The sequence below is a fragment of the Aquarana catesbeiana genome, linkage group LG08 (assembly GCF_042186555.1).
Source record: "Aquarana catesbeiana isolate 2022-GZ linkage group LG08, ASM4218655v1, whole genome shotgun sequence".
Taxonomy (NCBI): Eukaryota; Metazoa; Chordata; class Amphibia; order Anura; family Ranidae; genus Aquarana; species Aquarana catesbeiana.
Window position 1 is genome coordinate 290,928,349 of NC_133331.1, and position 15,046 is coordinate 290,943,394.

General features: G+C 47.6%; 1 protein-coding gene across 1 annotated transcript in view; it reads right to left on the reverse strand.

Moving 5' to 3' along the window:
* Window positions 1-9,722: 9,722 nt before the first annotated feature.
* Window positions 9,723-15,046, reverse strand: part of LOC141105005 (uncharacterized) — a 56,311-nt gene continuing 50,987 nt past the window's right edge. The window contains exon 12 of the mRNA XM_073594813.1: window positions 9,723-11,736. Within this exon, the coding sequence (XP_073450914.1) occupies window positions 10,920-11,736 (817 nt within the window). The 3' untranslated portion in view covers window positions 9,723-10,919. The remainder of the gene's footprint in view (window positions 11,737-15,046) is intronic.

A 15,046-nucleotide genomic window follows, 5' to 3' on the forward strand; every position in this document is an offset into this window, starting at 1 on the left:
TGGGGTGCTGTGTGTACAATATGAGGTGCTGTGTGTACAATATGGGGTGCTGTGTGTACAATATGGGGGTGCTGTGTGTACAATATGGGGTGCTGTGTGTACAATATGGGGGGCTGTGTGTACAATATGGGGTGCTGTGTGTACAATATGAGGTGCTGTGTGTACAATATGGGGTGCTGTGTGTACAATATGAGGTGATGTGTGTACAATATGGGGAGCTGTGTGTACAATATGAGGTGCTGTGTGTACAATATGGGGTGCTGTGTGTACAATATGAGGTGATGTGTGTACAATATGGAGTGCTGTGTGTACAATATGGGGTGCTGTGTGTACAATATGGGGAGCTGTGTGTACAATATGAGGTGCTGTGTGTACAATATGAGGTGCTGTGTGTACAATATGGGGTGCTGTGTGTACAATATGGGGAGCTGTGTGTACAATATGAGGTGCTGTGTGTACAATATGGGGAGCTGTGTGTACAATATGAGGTGCTGTGTGTACAATATGAGGTGCTGTGCGTACAATACGGGGTGCTGTGTGTACAATATGGGGTGCTGTGTGTACAATATGGGGTGCTGTGTGTACAATATGGGGGGCTGTGTGTACAATATGGGGTTCTGTGTGTACAATATGAGGTGCTGTGTGTACAATATGGGGTGCTGTGTGTACAATATGGGGGGCTGTGTGTACAATATGAGGTGCTGTGTGTACAATATGGGGTGCTGTGTGTACAATATGGGGTGCTGTGTGTACAATATGGGGTGCTGTGTGTACAATATGGGGTGCTGTGTGTACAATATGGGGTGCTGTGTGTACAATATGGGGTGCTGTGTGTACAATATGGGGTTCTGTGTGTACAATATGAGGGGCTGTGTGTACAATATGGGGTGCTGTGTGTACAATATGGGGTGCTGTGTGTACAATATGGGGTGCTGTGTGTACAATATGGGGTGTTGTGTGTACAATATGGGGTGCTGTGTGTACAATATGGGGGGCTGTGTGTACAATATGGGGGTGCTGTGTGTACAATATGGGGGGCTGTGTGTACAACATGGGGGGCTGTGTGTACAATATGGGGGGCTGTGTGTACAATATGGGGTGCTGTGTGTACATTGAGGAAAAAATGAACGTAAATGATTTTAGCAAATGGCTGCACTATAACAAAGAGTGAAAAATGTAAGGAGGTCTGAATACTTTCCGTCCCCACTGTATGTCATATTCATGTCTGACAAAAATGTATAAAACTGTGAAAGAGGAAATAAAGAGTTCAGAAATTTTTTATTCTGAACTGAGTGTCAGAGCTCGATTACTTCATGGCATGCATGCTTTTTAATTTGATAAAGGGGTAGATATAATAATATCAGACTTTGTTCTGAATCCAAAACATCAGCAGCCGAAACCGACCCGTCCATCGACCCTGGGTGCAGGCGCCGACATCCTTACTAAGGGAAACAGGAAGTGAAGCCTTGTGTCTTCATAGCCTGTTTCCTAATGTGCATGCACGAGTCGTGTGCCGCTTTTTGAATGAACCCGTCATATTCTGGGGGACACACAGGTCCCGGGGGGGGGGGGGGTTTTGGCACCAAAAAAACATTGAGGTGACAAACCTCGCTGCCAGGCCATGGGACAAAAGTCCTGAAGAAAACATACCAAAAAGGTATGAAAAAAGATAAATATCCAAAAACGAGGGGGGTGGAGTGTGCTTTTGTTTCAAACAGAGTCCAATTTTTGCCTGGAACTCCGCTTTAATGCAGAAAGGTCCTTTAGCAGGATGGGATCTAGCTGTTTCAACCAGTTCCCATCCCTTTATATGACCTGTATATTAATAATAAGGAAAGGTCATTTAGCGGGATGGGAACTAGCTCCTTCATAGTGAACCGTCTAGTTCCCATCCCTCTATATGACCTGTATGGTAATAATGAAGAAAATAGGATTTTTGACTTACCGTTAAAACCATTTCTCTGAGTTCATTGACAGGACACAGCGGTTCCTTATTCAGAACCATAGGGTTATACTGCCCCCTACAGGAGTAGGACACTAGGCACAAAAAAAGACTTGGCTATCGCCATAGGCAGTTCTAGGTGATATACACCCCTCTCTCTGCTATAGGCCTTCAGTTTTGTCATAAGCTGTGTCAGAAGCATTAAAAGCCCCATAAAGGGGTGGGTGCTCTGTCTGTCAATGAACTCAGAGAAACGGATTTTACGGTAAGTCAAAAATCCTATTTTTCTCATTCGTTCATTGACAGACACAGCGCTTCCTTATTCAAAACCATAGGGATGTCCCAAAGCAGTGCCAAACATGAGGAGCGGGGCAGCCAACAAAAAAACAGGCCAACCAGACAATCTGGAGCTCAACGAGAACAACTGGAGCCCAACCTGAACAGCAAAAATCCCCTTCATGAGGAAAAAACCTCTAGACTCAGCCTGCAGAACCTTGCGGCTAAAAGAGGCGTCCGCAGATGCCAGCTCATCCACTTTGTAAAATTTTGTGAAAGTGTGCACCGACGACCAGGTGGCCGCCTTGCACACTTGCGTCACTGACGCCTGATGACGGAAGGCCCAGGAGGCACTCAGCGCCCGAGTAGAGTGCGCCTTCGCGGGAAGGGAGGAACCCTACCCCTGACAGAATAGGCCTGAGTCACCGTCTGTCTGATCCATCTAGAAATGGTCACCGAGGAAGCAGACAGCCCCTTCTTTGGCCCGTCCGCGATCACGAACAGGGAGTCTGACCTCTGAAAGGACTCAGTGGCCGCCAAATACGCCTAAACCACATCTAAGGTGTGTATGGCAAATTCCCTCGGATGTTGCGGCCTGGGATATAGGGAAGGCAACACAATGTCTTCATTTAAATGAAAATCAGAAAAAACTTATGGAAGGATAAGGACGAAGAAGCACCTTGTCCTTATGAATCACCAGGTAGGGCGTGCGACGGGATAGCGCCGCCAATTCCGATACCCTGTGAGCAAAGGTGATAGCCACTGAGAAGGCCACCTTCTGTGACAGAGTGAGCTGGGGAATTTCCCGAATATTTTCAAATGGAGGCTTCTGTAGAACGGAAAGCACCAGATTCAAGTCCCATGGTGGCAAGGGAGATCGCACCATTGGAATCACATGTCGCACCCCCCGAAAGAAGGTACGCACCAGGGAATGCGAAGCCAGGGGGCGCTGAAAGAAAACCGCCAAAGCCGACACCTGGCCCTTGATGGTACTCAAGGCCAAGTTATTTTCAACGCCCCTCTGAAGAAAAGTCAAAATCCATGCCACCGAAAAGGAACGTGGGTGAAACCCCGCTGACTCACACCATGAAATGTACGCTTTCTACATCCGATGATATACCTTCCTGGAAGTAAACTTCCTAGCTTTGAGTAGTGTCGGAATCACAGATGCAGGTAAGCCTCTATCCTTCAACAGCAGCCAGGCAGTTAAAGCCAGCGATGGTAAAGCAGGGTGGAAGATTGGCCCTTGGGATAGCAGATCCTCCTCGAGAGGCTGCCGCCAGGGGGCGTCTGCGACCAAACGCACCAGGTCGGCATACCAGGACCGACGAGACCAGTCTGGGGACACTAGAATGACCGGAATTCCTTCGGCCTCGATCCTGCGTAATAGCCGAGGCAGATGCTTGAGGGAAGGAAAGGCGTAGAGCAGACGATACTGGCCCCAGTCCACCAGACCTGGCCACAAACCTCTGTACCTTCCCGTTGACTCGGGATGCCATCAGATCTACCTCTGGAGAGCCCCAATGCAGGCATATCTATTGAAATACCTCCAGGTGAAGGGACCACTCCCCTTGGTCCAACACTTGTCGACTGAGGTAATCCGCCTGCCAGTTTTCCACCCCCGGAATGTGGACGGCGGAGATGGCCAGGACGACACGCTCTGCCCACTGGAGAATGCCTGCTACCTCCAGGCCCGCTAACACACTCCTTGTTCCTCCCTGGTGGTAGACATAGGCCACCGTCATGGCATTGTCCAACGATCCGTATCGGAAGCCCCTGAAGTCGATCCGTCCAATGATCCAGACAGAGTCTGATCACCTGGAGTTCCAAGATGTTGATAGGTAGCCTGGATTCCTTCAGCGTCCAGTGACCCTGAGCCGGGCTCAGGCCCAGGACTCCTACCCACCCGGACAGAATGGCATCGGAGGTGACCACCGTCTAGTACAGAGGGAGAAAGGATTTCTCCTGCCGAAGAGCCGGGGAACGAAGCCACCAGATGAGGGACCCTTTGGTTCCTTGGCTCAGCCAAATCTGACTGTCCAGAGACCCTGGACATTTGTCCCATTTTATGATCTGACAAGACAGATGAAGCAGGGAAAGGCGGGGGACGCATCTTGCTAGTCTGCCGCCCAAGAGCCACCTCCACCCGGGACACAAAGGACTCCATCAACGGATGGCTGGGACCCAGAGGGACCTGCAGCCTCTGATAGGGGGTCAGGTGGGGAAACATGTGCCTGAGACTTCATAGGGGGAGAAGAGACCCCCCACACCAAGAGCGACCACTGCAAACGTACACCCCCCACGCTGGTAGTGGTACCAGAACACCAGGACACTCCACAGCCTGCAGCAGAGAGAGGAAGGGACCCCACCAGACTTACCACCCCACCAGCGTAGCGCTTGCTGCCTCAGGTGTAGACCCGCACACACGTGGCGTCCGAGGAAGAGGAAAACACAGGAGCCAGCGCCGGGTTGAAAGGAGGGGCTTCAAAATGCCGCTGGGCTACACAGTAATGGCCCCCGCCTGAGCACAAAAAACACCAAATCATGGCCGCCGAGCTACACAAACATGGCCGCCAGCCATAAAAATTCAGCAGGCACTAGGGGGAAAAGACGCCGGCCACGGAAAAATGGCCGCAGGACGTGCTACACGAGGCTGACACACAGGAAAGCCCCTGAAAGAGAGAAAGAGAGGATCCGGGCATCGGACCCCTGGGAGCACCCAGTGCCTCCCCCTCCCCCCCGGTAAGCACTGCACCTGGCGGCGTGCACCCCCTGCCCACCAGTACTCAACCCCATCCCCCAGGATCCATCATGGCACCACACTACCTCATATAGAGGAGGGAGGGGGAAAGGGGGGCTACCAGGGGACCTCCAGGGACCATCCACCCCAGGAAGAGAGGGTGCAAGGGCGGAGGGAAACCGAGCAACCCGGGGAGGGGCCCGTGTCCACCGCAAACCTACCAAGGGGAGAGGGGGGGCATTTATTCACCATACCAAGACCAGGCGGGCACCGCTCCAGACAGAACCTCCTCGCCACCGAAGTGGGGGGGCTGTCGGCCATGAGGGACGCTGCGACTCAAGCCGAGACCTGGTCGTATGCGACCTCGCGAGACGTTTAACTCGCAGGGACAGCCCCCGTCCAGTAGGGAGATCAGGCGCTCACTAGCCAGACTGGGGAGATCACTGGATCAAATGTCCAGCCCGTCGCCCAGTCTGGCAGTTGATTGCAGATCTCACCGGAAAAAATCCAGAAAAAACAACAAACAAAAAAATTTAATTTGCCAGGACTAGAGATCTCAGCAGGGAACTAGGTCCTTACTCCTGACTAGGCAGAAAAAAACTGAAGGCCTATAGCAGAGGGGGGGGGGGGGGGGGGGGGGTGTATATCACCTAGGACTGTCTATGGGCGTAGCCAAGTCTTTTTTTCTGCTTAGTGTCCTACTCCTGTAGGGGGCGATATAACCCTATGGTTCTGAATAAGGAAGAGCTGTGTCTGTCAATGCACTAATGAGAAAAGTCATTTAGCGGGATGGGAATTAGCTCCTTCATAGTGAACTGCCTAGTTCCCATCCCTCTATATGACCTGTATGGTAAAAATGAAGAAAGGTCCTTTAGCGGGATGGGAACTAGTTCCTTCATAGTGAACTGCCTAGTTCCTATCCCTCTATATGACCTGTATGGTAAAAATGAAGAAAGGTCCTTTAGCGGGATGGGAACTAGCTCCCTCATAATGAATTGTCTAGTTCCCATCCTTATACATGACCTGACCACTAGGGGGCAAAAAGGTTATTCTGTGGGATGGGATCTAGCCAGTTCACATTGAGCAAGCTACTTCCCATCTCCAGAATTGACTAGGTGAATCTGCAGGATAAGAACTAGTCGCAACCCAACCCTATGTCTCCTCTCTACTTCCCCCTGATTCACCTCTCACCCGGAACTTTCTGTCTGTACCTGACATCACTTCCTGTCACTATCTGACATCACTTCCTGTCTGGGTAGAAGTGAGATTGCCATCTTGTGGAGCTCAGAGCAACTGCTTCCCCAAGACAGGTCTCGTAGTGTGAACACGGCCTTGTGCTGTTTTATGTATGTACTGTACACAGATCCGCCGTAGCATTAAGATCACTTTTTGGTAACGTTAATAACATTAATGACATTATCATTACAATGACATCTGAAAGTGGGTGGGATATATAAGTTAGCAAGTAAACATGTTGTCCATGAAATCAATATGTTAAAAGCCAAAAAAACTCGCCTACAATGGGCACATGAGCATCAATTACCTGGGGAGGAGATGGCATCAGGATGACGTATGGGAAGAAGGCAAGCCGGTGGAGGAAGTGTGATGCCTTGGGCAATGTTCTGCTGGGAAACCTTGGCTCCTACAATTCATGTGGATGTTACTTTGACATGTACCACCTACCTAAACATTGTTGGTGATCAAGTACACCCCTACATAGAAATGATACTCCCTGATGGGAGTGGCTTCTTTCAGCAGGATAATGCATCCTGCCACCCTGCAAAATTGGTTCAAGAATGGTTTGAGGAAAAAAAGAGGTAGAAAGGATCCTGCCCCGAGCAGAACTTCAAAGTACCACCTTGTCCGCTGTTTATATACCAGGCTTGGAAAAATTGACAGGCAGACATCCTCAGCTGGCACTGAACCTGGGTAGAGGTCTCCACAAACAATGTTATTCCAGGACCTGTGTCTCAGGTGGTGGATGCCAGATATGAACCTCATGACCTTCAGCTTCAACAAAAAACCTTGGCAGGTTTGTCTCCAGGTCTTATTATGCCTTTTCTCCCCTAAAATTCCTTCCTCGGTTCCTCTGCAGTATCGATATGGAGGGAACTTTAATGGTCCTGATAACTTTCAACCAGCCAATGCAGATGTGGTACTCTAACCTGATCAGACATCCCATCAGCTCTTTCAGGTTGTCCACATCTTTTGTCTCAAGGTCCATTTTGCCACCTTACTTCACAGTTTCTGGCTTGGCTATTGAAGCCTAAGTTGTGAAAGAAAGAGGCATCTCTGAATTAGAGATTTCCGCAATGCTAAAACGAGATAGCCTAGACCTACCATCACATATGAAAGGCATACTTGGCTTGGTATGAAGCAAGGAAGTTTTACCCAAGGAAATTGTTTATGAGATGAATTCTGGCCTTCATCTGTCATGAACGCTCTGTAATTGGGGGTCGTGGCTTCCTGGTAAATGTTTTTTTCTTTCACATGGACAATGGGATCATCTTTCACTGTGAGACATGGCTATTTGAAGGGCCCTTTTGCTTGATTAGTATCTTCACTGGGATTTGTGGACTGCTCTGTCTCCCGATCACTATTTTGCTGTAAGCGCAGTCTTTTTTTTAATCTATTAATACCTAGGCAATGCAAGACTAATACCACCAACACTATTAAAGAATGGGTTACCAAACATACTCATCTACAACTCATGGAGGAACTGACAGTCCAACTTTGCAAGAAATTTCATCATTATGTATCTACCTGGAGCACTTAGAATCACTGCATGAGAACTGACCACTTCAGAAGTCAGCTATAGTATCCCGGGTCGCTAACTTATGAAATGGCTATGAAGGATCCCCCTCTGAGTGGTTATCCAGCACCCTTCCCTTACACCACTATATAGTCTGTGAAGAGAACAGAGCTGTGGGAGGGACCTAGCAGGCTCCACCCAATACCTGCAGAAAACTACTGGATGGGGCTACAGACTTTTTAGACACAAGGCCTGCAGCAAAAATCAGAAAATAGGACTCTACCTACGAGGCAACACTAAGGCTGGGTTCACATCCAAAACGGATGCGGCTCACAGCAGGGGTCCAGTGCGCCCCTGTTCTCCATCTTAGGGACGAATCAGGGCCAAATGTTTACCTGAATTCGTCCCTGAAACTGAGCCAAAGACGCGCAGGACTCCTGTGCAAGCCGCTCCGCAGCCGCAACAGATATGTGAACTGGCTCCATAGACAGCCGGTCACAATCTCCTGTCATGCGAATTGGATGCGGGGAAACCTGCATCCAATTCGCACTAGTGTGAACCCAGCCTGAAGTTCCATTATAAGAGTAAGAGACTGCAAAGATCAAGAATGTGTTATGCTAAGATCATATACTCTTGGGAGTCCTGTTCATTAAGGAAATTGTGGACCAGCTATAACAGAGATTAAGTGACTTTTAGTGTATTTATTGCATAGAGATGATCTGCAAAATACTACTGGATGGGGCTACAGAATTTTTAGACACAAGGCCTGCAACAAAAAGCAGAAAGGAGGACTCTACCTTGAGACGACACTAAAGCTCCATTATAAGAGTTAGAGAGAGACTGCCAAGATTAAGAATGTGTTGTCCTATAAACATATATTCCTGGGAGTCCTGTTCATTAAGGAAATCGTGGACCAGCTATAACAGAGATTAAGTGACTTTTAGTGTATTTCTATTGCATAGAGATGATCTGCAAAATACTACTGATGGGGTTAGAGAAATTTTAGACACAAGGCCAGCAACAAAAAGCAGAAAGGACTCTTCGTTGAGAGAACACTATAGCTCCATTATAAAAGTAACAGAGAGACTACCAAGATCAAGGACTGTCAGGGCTGGGCTCAGCCCTTCCTTGTCATAGCTGGCCGCTCAGCTGTTGGCTTATTGCCAGCTCCTATCTCTCCACAGGTACTCAGCTGTTGATGATATCCTGCTCGTCACTCCTGCCTACTTAAGCTGTTCAGCCCAGTGGATCTCTGCCTTCGCCTTGGTCAACATCACAGAGACGATCTCTTGCATTCCTGTTTAAAGACTTGCTTTGCTGACATCCCTTCTGGCTCCAGATCCTGCTTGCTGTTTCACTACGTTGATCCCTGACTTCTGGCTTGGCTGACTATGCGTTCCAGTTACTGAACTTTGGCTATGTTTTGACTACGTTTGTTCTTTTTACTTTTATTATTAAACAAGTGTGATTTAATTGTACTTCTGTCTCGACCTGATTTCATGGTTTCTGACAAGGATCAGTTTTCCTGTGATTAATTAATGCTGGGAGTCCTGTTCATTAAGGAAATTGTGGACCAGCTATAACAGAGATTAAATTAATATTATTTTATCCCTATTGCATATATATTATTGTAAATTTTCTTCATCTAGAAAAGGATAGCTAGCCTTTGAAAGTGTGTATGTATGCATATTTATAGTACTCTATATGTCTTGTATAGTTTTTCCTGTGAATGTAAATAGTTTGTATACACAGCGATCTTGTTCAGTAAAAGCGTATTAATATAGTAATGGGTTTGTTTCCTTAGGTTACTGCAAGAACCAGAGAGCTAACATATATAAACAGCAAAATATCTTGTGGTTGGAGATTATGATGGTGTGGTGGAATTTCAAGTGTATGGGTCTTTGATCTTATAATTGAAGCACACTACACATGACCTGCGATTAATGAGAAGGGTGAGGTTTGGCTGTTTCAACAAGTACAAGCTGGTAAAACAAAACTACTAAGACACAAGATTCGGGTTGGATTTGCATGTTTATCAGGTAAATATAAATGTTACATCTCAAAATGTAATGTTTTCTACTTTTAGCCAGCAGATAGAACTCTCCAAGCAAATGAAGCTGCCTGTGCAAGCTGAGGACTACTGCACAGAAATTGTTATGCCGCGTACACACGAGCGGAATGTCCGACAGAAAAAGTCAGACGGAAGTTTTTCATCGTCTATTCCGATCGTGTGTATGCCTCATCTGACTATTTTTTTCGAAAATTCTGATGGACCTAGAAATGGAACATGTTCTAAATATTTCAGACGGAACCAATTCCTATCGGGAAAACCACTCGTCTGTAAGCTGTTCCAACGTACCAAAAACGATGCATGTTCTGAAGCAAGTACGAGACGGAAGCTATTGGCTACTGGTTATTGAACTTCCTTTTTCTAGCCCCGTCGTACGTGTTGTACGTCACCGCGTTCTGGACGGTCGGACTTTGTTGTGACCTTGTTTAGGCAAGACCGCTTGAGCGGAATTCCATCGGAGAAACCTTCGTAGTTTATTCCGATGGAAAAACCGGTCGTGTGTACAGGGCATTAGTCTTGTAATGTAGTCTGATCTCCCCTTTTCTCGCATCCATATCTAGAGTCTCTCCCACCAGGATGTCTTCTTGTGAAGCTTCTGCTGAAGAGCAGGGTAGATCAGACTACACTGCTAGAGGGACTCAACCAGCAGAAATATCTCCTCCTCCCAGAGTAAGCCAGATAGAACTTTATGAGGAAAATAATCCTACCAAAGACTTCAAAGTGTTTCTTCCATGATAAAGATCAGAGGAGCACTCAGCCACGTGTCTTCTGGGGTGTCTATCAAGGCGGGCTTCTTCCCAGTGTGAGATCTCTGATGTACAGCAAAATATTATATATTTTCAGTGCTCAGAACACTAATACACCTCGAAGCTTGTGTGGGTTCTCTGATGTTTGACAAGATTAGACTTCTGTGAAAAACATTTCCTGCACTCAGGGCAGGAATACGGCTTTCCCCATGTGTAGCATATCTGATGTTCAGTAAGATTGGACTTTTATGAAGGGCATTTTCTAAACTCTGAAGCTATGCATCGTCTCAAATGTGTGAAACCTACAGTGTTTGTTAAACTTGTACTTGAGTGAAAAGCTTTCACTCAGGGCAGGAATATGGCTCCCCCCCCCCCCCCAGTGTGTGGGGTCGTTATTGTTTACCAAGGTCTGATTTCTGAGACAAACACTTCCCGCCCTCAGGGCAGGAAAATGCCTTCTCACTCGTGTGAGATCTTTGATGATGTACAAGGCTTGTCTTTTGTGTAAAACATTTACCACACTCATGACAGGAATACGGCTTTTCACCCGTGTGAATTCTCCGATGTATTTTAAGATGGGAATTCTGCGAAAAACATTTCCCGCACTCAGGGCAGGAATACGCCTTCTCACCCGTGTGAGTTCTTTGATGAAGTAGAAGGCTTGCTTTTTGTGTAAAACATTTTCCACACTCAGGACAGCAATATGGCTTTTCACCCGTGTGAATCCTCAGATGGTTGTTAAGATGGTTCTTTTTTGAAAAGCATCTCCCGCATTCAGGGCAGGAATACGGCTTCTCGCCTTTGCGGGATCTTTGATGCATAGCAAGGTCTGATTTCCGCGACAAACATTTCCTGCCCTGAGTACAGGAGTATGCTTTCTCACCCGTGGGAGGTCTTTGATGTTTCACAAGGCCAGATTTTTTTGTAAAACATTTTCCACACTCAGGACAGGAATATGGCTTTTCACCTGTGTGAGACATCCTGTGTGAATTAAGATGGACCTTCTGTGAAAAACATTTCCCGCACTCAGGGCAGGAATACGGCTTCTCACCCGTGTGAGTTTTTTGATGTTTTGCAAGGTTCGATTTTATCGCAAAACATTTCCCACACTCAGGACAGGGGTACGGCTTCTCCCCCGTGTGAGATCTTTGATGTAAAACAAAGTCATATCTCCGTGGAAAACTTTTCCCGCATTCGGGGCAGGCGTATCTCTTCTCACCCGCGTGCAATTTCTGGTGTTCAGAAAGATCAGAACTTTTTCCGTCTTCCTCTATGTGATCTTGTGTGATGTCCTCATCTTCCATTTTCCATCCTGGAGATAAAGTGAGATGATCCTTTGAGGGTTTCTCCATGGCGTGTCCTGGAAAAATATAAAAACACCATCAATAGATATGAGAGGGTTAGTTCACTTCCATCAACATTCCATCTGGATCAGGTAGATATGAGTGAGCAGATGTTCTCTGTGGAGGTCCCAACCAGCTGGGACTCTTCTCCTCTTCAGTCAAAGGGCCTTTAGTCCTATTCCCTATCTCCCCCCTCACCGCCGATTCTCTGTCCTGTGTCTACCGCCTCTCCATCCACCTTTGCTGACATCTGATATGCCCTCCGACAGCCCCCTTTTCCATCTGCTTCATCCTCCCCTACACCGATCCCCCCCCCCCCCAGCACCGATCCCCCGCTTTGCAAACCCCGATCCCCTTGTGGCTACCCTGCAGCTGCCAGCTTCCCTCCTCTGTTCTCCTGACGGCTTTGGGTGCTGCAGGGCAACCACTGACTTGTCCAAATAGATCCCCCCTACGCTGCTCCGACCACCCCCCCCCTTTCAGTGCACCCCACCTAACTGATGGCCGAGCACCCCCTCCCAGCAGTTGCTGCCCAGCTTTCCCTGCTCCCCCTCACACCCGCTGTATTTGCTGCTAGGGCGGGAGTTCAGTGTCAGGATGGAGAGCAGGGAGACTGGTAAACATATGTCCTTCCCTCAATGTATGTAGTCAGTGATCGATATCAATCGCTTCTGTATTCATTCATCATTGAAGCATAGTAAACTGTATTTGTTATCGAGGCGTACTAAACTGAGTTTACTATGCTTTGGTTTGTGAATGAATAGGAGTATCTAGTGGTTCTCCAGCACACTGATTGCCTTTCAGCAATCCACACAACACACCGGCAACAACACCGACAGTCTCTCCCATTTCCTTCCGTTAGCAATAGCAACCACTGCGATATCCATAGGGAAAATCCCGGACGAGCCCCCACTCCTATTCTTTCATCTACAGTGCAGATGAGGCTGCAGAGAAAGGGGTTGACTTCAGTCCCTTTCTCTGTCTCAAGAAAGAGACATTGGGAAGTAAATTTAGCTTGTATTCAGTGTGGCTGCAATTGCTGTGCTGGGTACATTTAGTTGCTCACAGTACTCAGTGCAGCTGTGGGTGTGATTCGTTAGGTCTGCTCAGTGTTTCTGCTGCTGCTGGGTTTGATTTGTTTTCTCTGCTATCCAGAAGGTTGGAGAACTCTCTGGAAGATAGGTGTGAAGCAATGCAAATAGCAGCATGAATATTCATACAGCGCTGGCCAATCCCAGGGAGCTGGGCCCCGATGGCATGTTGGGAGACTGTATATATTACTTTGAACACACTGGGCTCCGGGTCTTTCCCTACAGAGGATTAGTCCAGCCTGGGGGGCTTGCTGCCCTCCAGTGCAAAACGCTGCCATGTGCTTGCTGTTTGTGAGGCCTCGGGTGGGCAACCTGAGGGTCTGGATGCTGGAGCTAAGGACTGGAGAGCTGACTGAGGGGCTGTCTGCTGAAGATCTAGCTGGGTATCGCTGGAGAAAGGTGTTGCTTGGAAGTTGGAAGGAGTCAACCAGCTTTCACTAGACATTTTGTGAGTACAGACTGCTGAGAGATCTTAGAGATTTTGGGCTGCTGCCACCCCTCTTTGTGCTAGAGAGTCAACTGCGTGTTTGCTAAATGGGGACATCGGCTGGTGTCCTGAAGAGCTTAGTTTATCTGAATCCTTGTGAAGGGACTATGCTCTCAATGCTCTAAAGTAAGAAGGTTGCATGCCGCTTTTGACTGCTTCTACTGCAAAGCCAAGTCCAAAGTTGTCTATATGCAAGGACTTCTGCTTCAGCTTTATAGAAAGGAGGTCACTGTCCTCAATCTGTACGTAGTTTCTGTTTTTTGGAGTATCCCATTCAGTTCCCTCAACCCTATCCAAGTTCTCCAAAACTAAAAACGACACAAACAACACCCTTAGACTGGGTATTGAGGAATAGTGTGGCTGAGGGGCAAACCACTGGGGAAGAACCTTTGCAAAATTCCAGCGGCTCCTACAAGAGTAAGCGCTACAAAAAGAAAAAAAAACATAGTGAGGGTAGATTTAGAGATGTGTCTTCTCCCATGCCTCTCAAGCCCGAAGAAGAAACACAGCTCAGCCTAGATTTTTTTGCTCCCCCTCCCCCAACCATAAATCTAAACAAGGTGTAAGGCCTCGTTCACGCAGTCCATACTACAGCTAGGTTGTGTTTAGCTGCAAAGGGATGCACAGGGGGAACATAGCAATCTGATAAACATTTGCGCAAATATCACGGGACCTTAAAAATCAGTAGCATCTTCTTGATATTCTGCTAATCACGTGCTTTTAGAAAATGTATGGTTCGAGGGGTCTTTTACAAACTCTGAAAGCTGAAAGGGAAAAACAAAAGAGCAATGGAAAAATTGCAATCCCCATGCAGGTGGTCCCATTGATGTCAATTGGGACACAGTGGCTGCATGGGAATACACAGGTGCTCATGCACCTCTGTGCAGGCAGTCCCAATGATGTCAATTGGGATGCAGCGGCTGCATGGACACAGCCACTGCTCCAAACTTGGCATCCATGTGGGCGCATGTCCCCAAACACACACGGTCTGCATTTAAGGCCAGTAATTGACACCCGCATGGTTGTCAATTGGGACACACACCTGCATGGGAATGCACAGGTGTTCATCCTCTCATGAGCAGGCAGTCCCAATGATGTCAATTGGGACACAACGGCTGCATGGACACAGCCACTGCTCCAAACTTGGCATCCATGTGGGCGCATGTCCCTGAACTCACACTGTCTGCATTTGGGGCCATACACCTACACCCGCATGGATGTCAGATCTGTCCTTGGAGCCGCTGCATCCCAGTTGACATGAATGGGACCTGTGCATCCCCTATGTGGTTAAACATGGCCCTCTAAGGGCGTACGATTTAGCGCACCCCTATTGAATGAGGCCTTGGTAGGAATTTAGCAGGAATTTTCTAAGTTGTGTTGTGTTTAGGTGTGCAAATAAGGATTTTAGTGTTTTTTTTGTGTAAAAATAGCGATTTGATAAACATTTATCACAAGACCTTAAAAATTAGTATTCTACTGGTCACATGCTTTCATAAAATGTACGGGTTTGGGGGGGGGTCTTTTACAAACTCTGAAAGCTGAAAGGGAAAAAATAAAAAAGCAACGGAAAAATTGCAAAAATGGTGCGGCCACCTGAG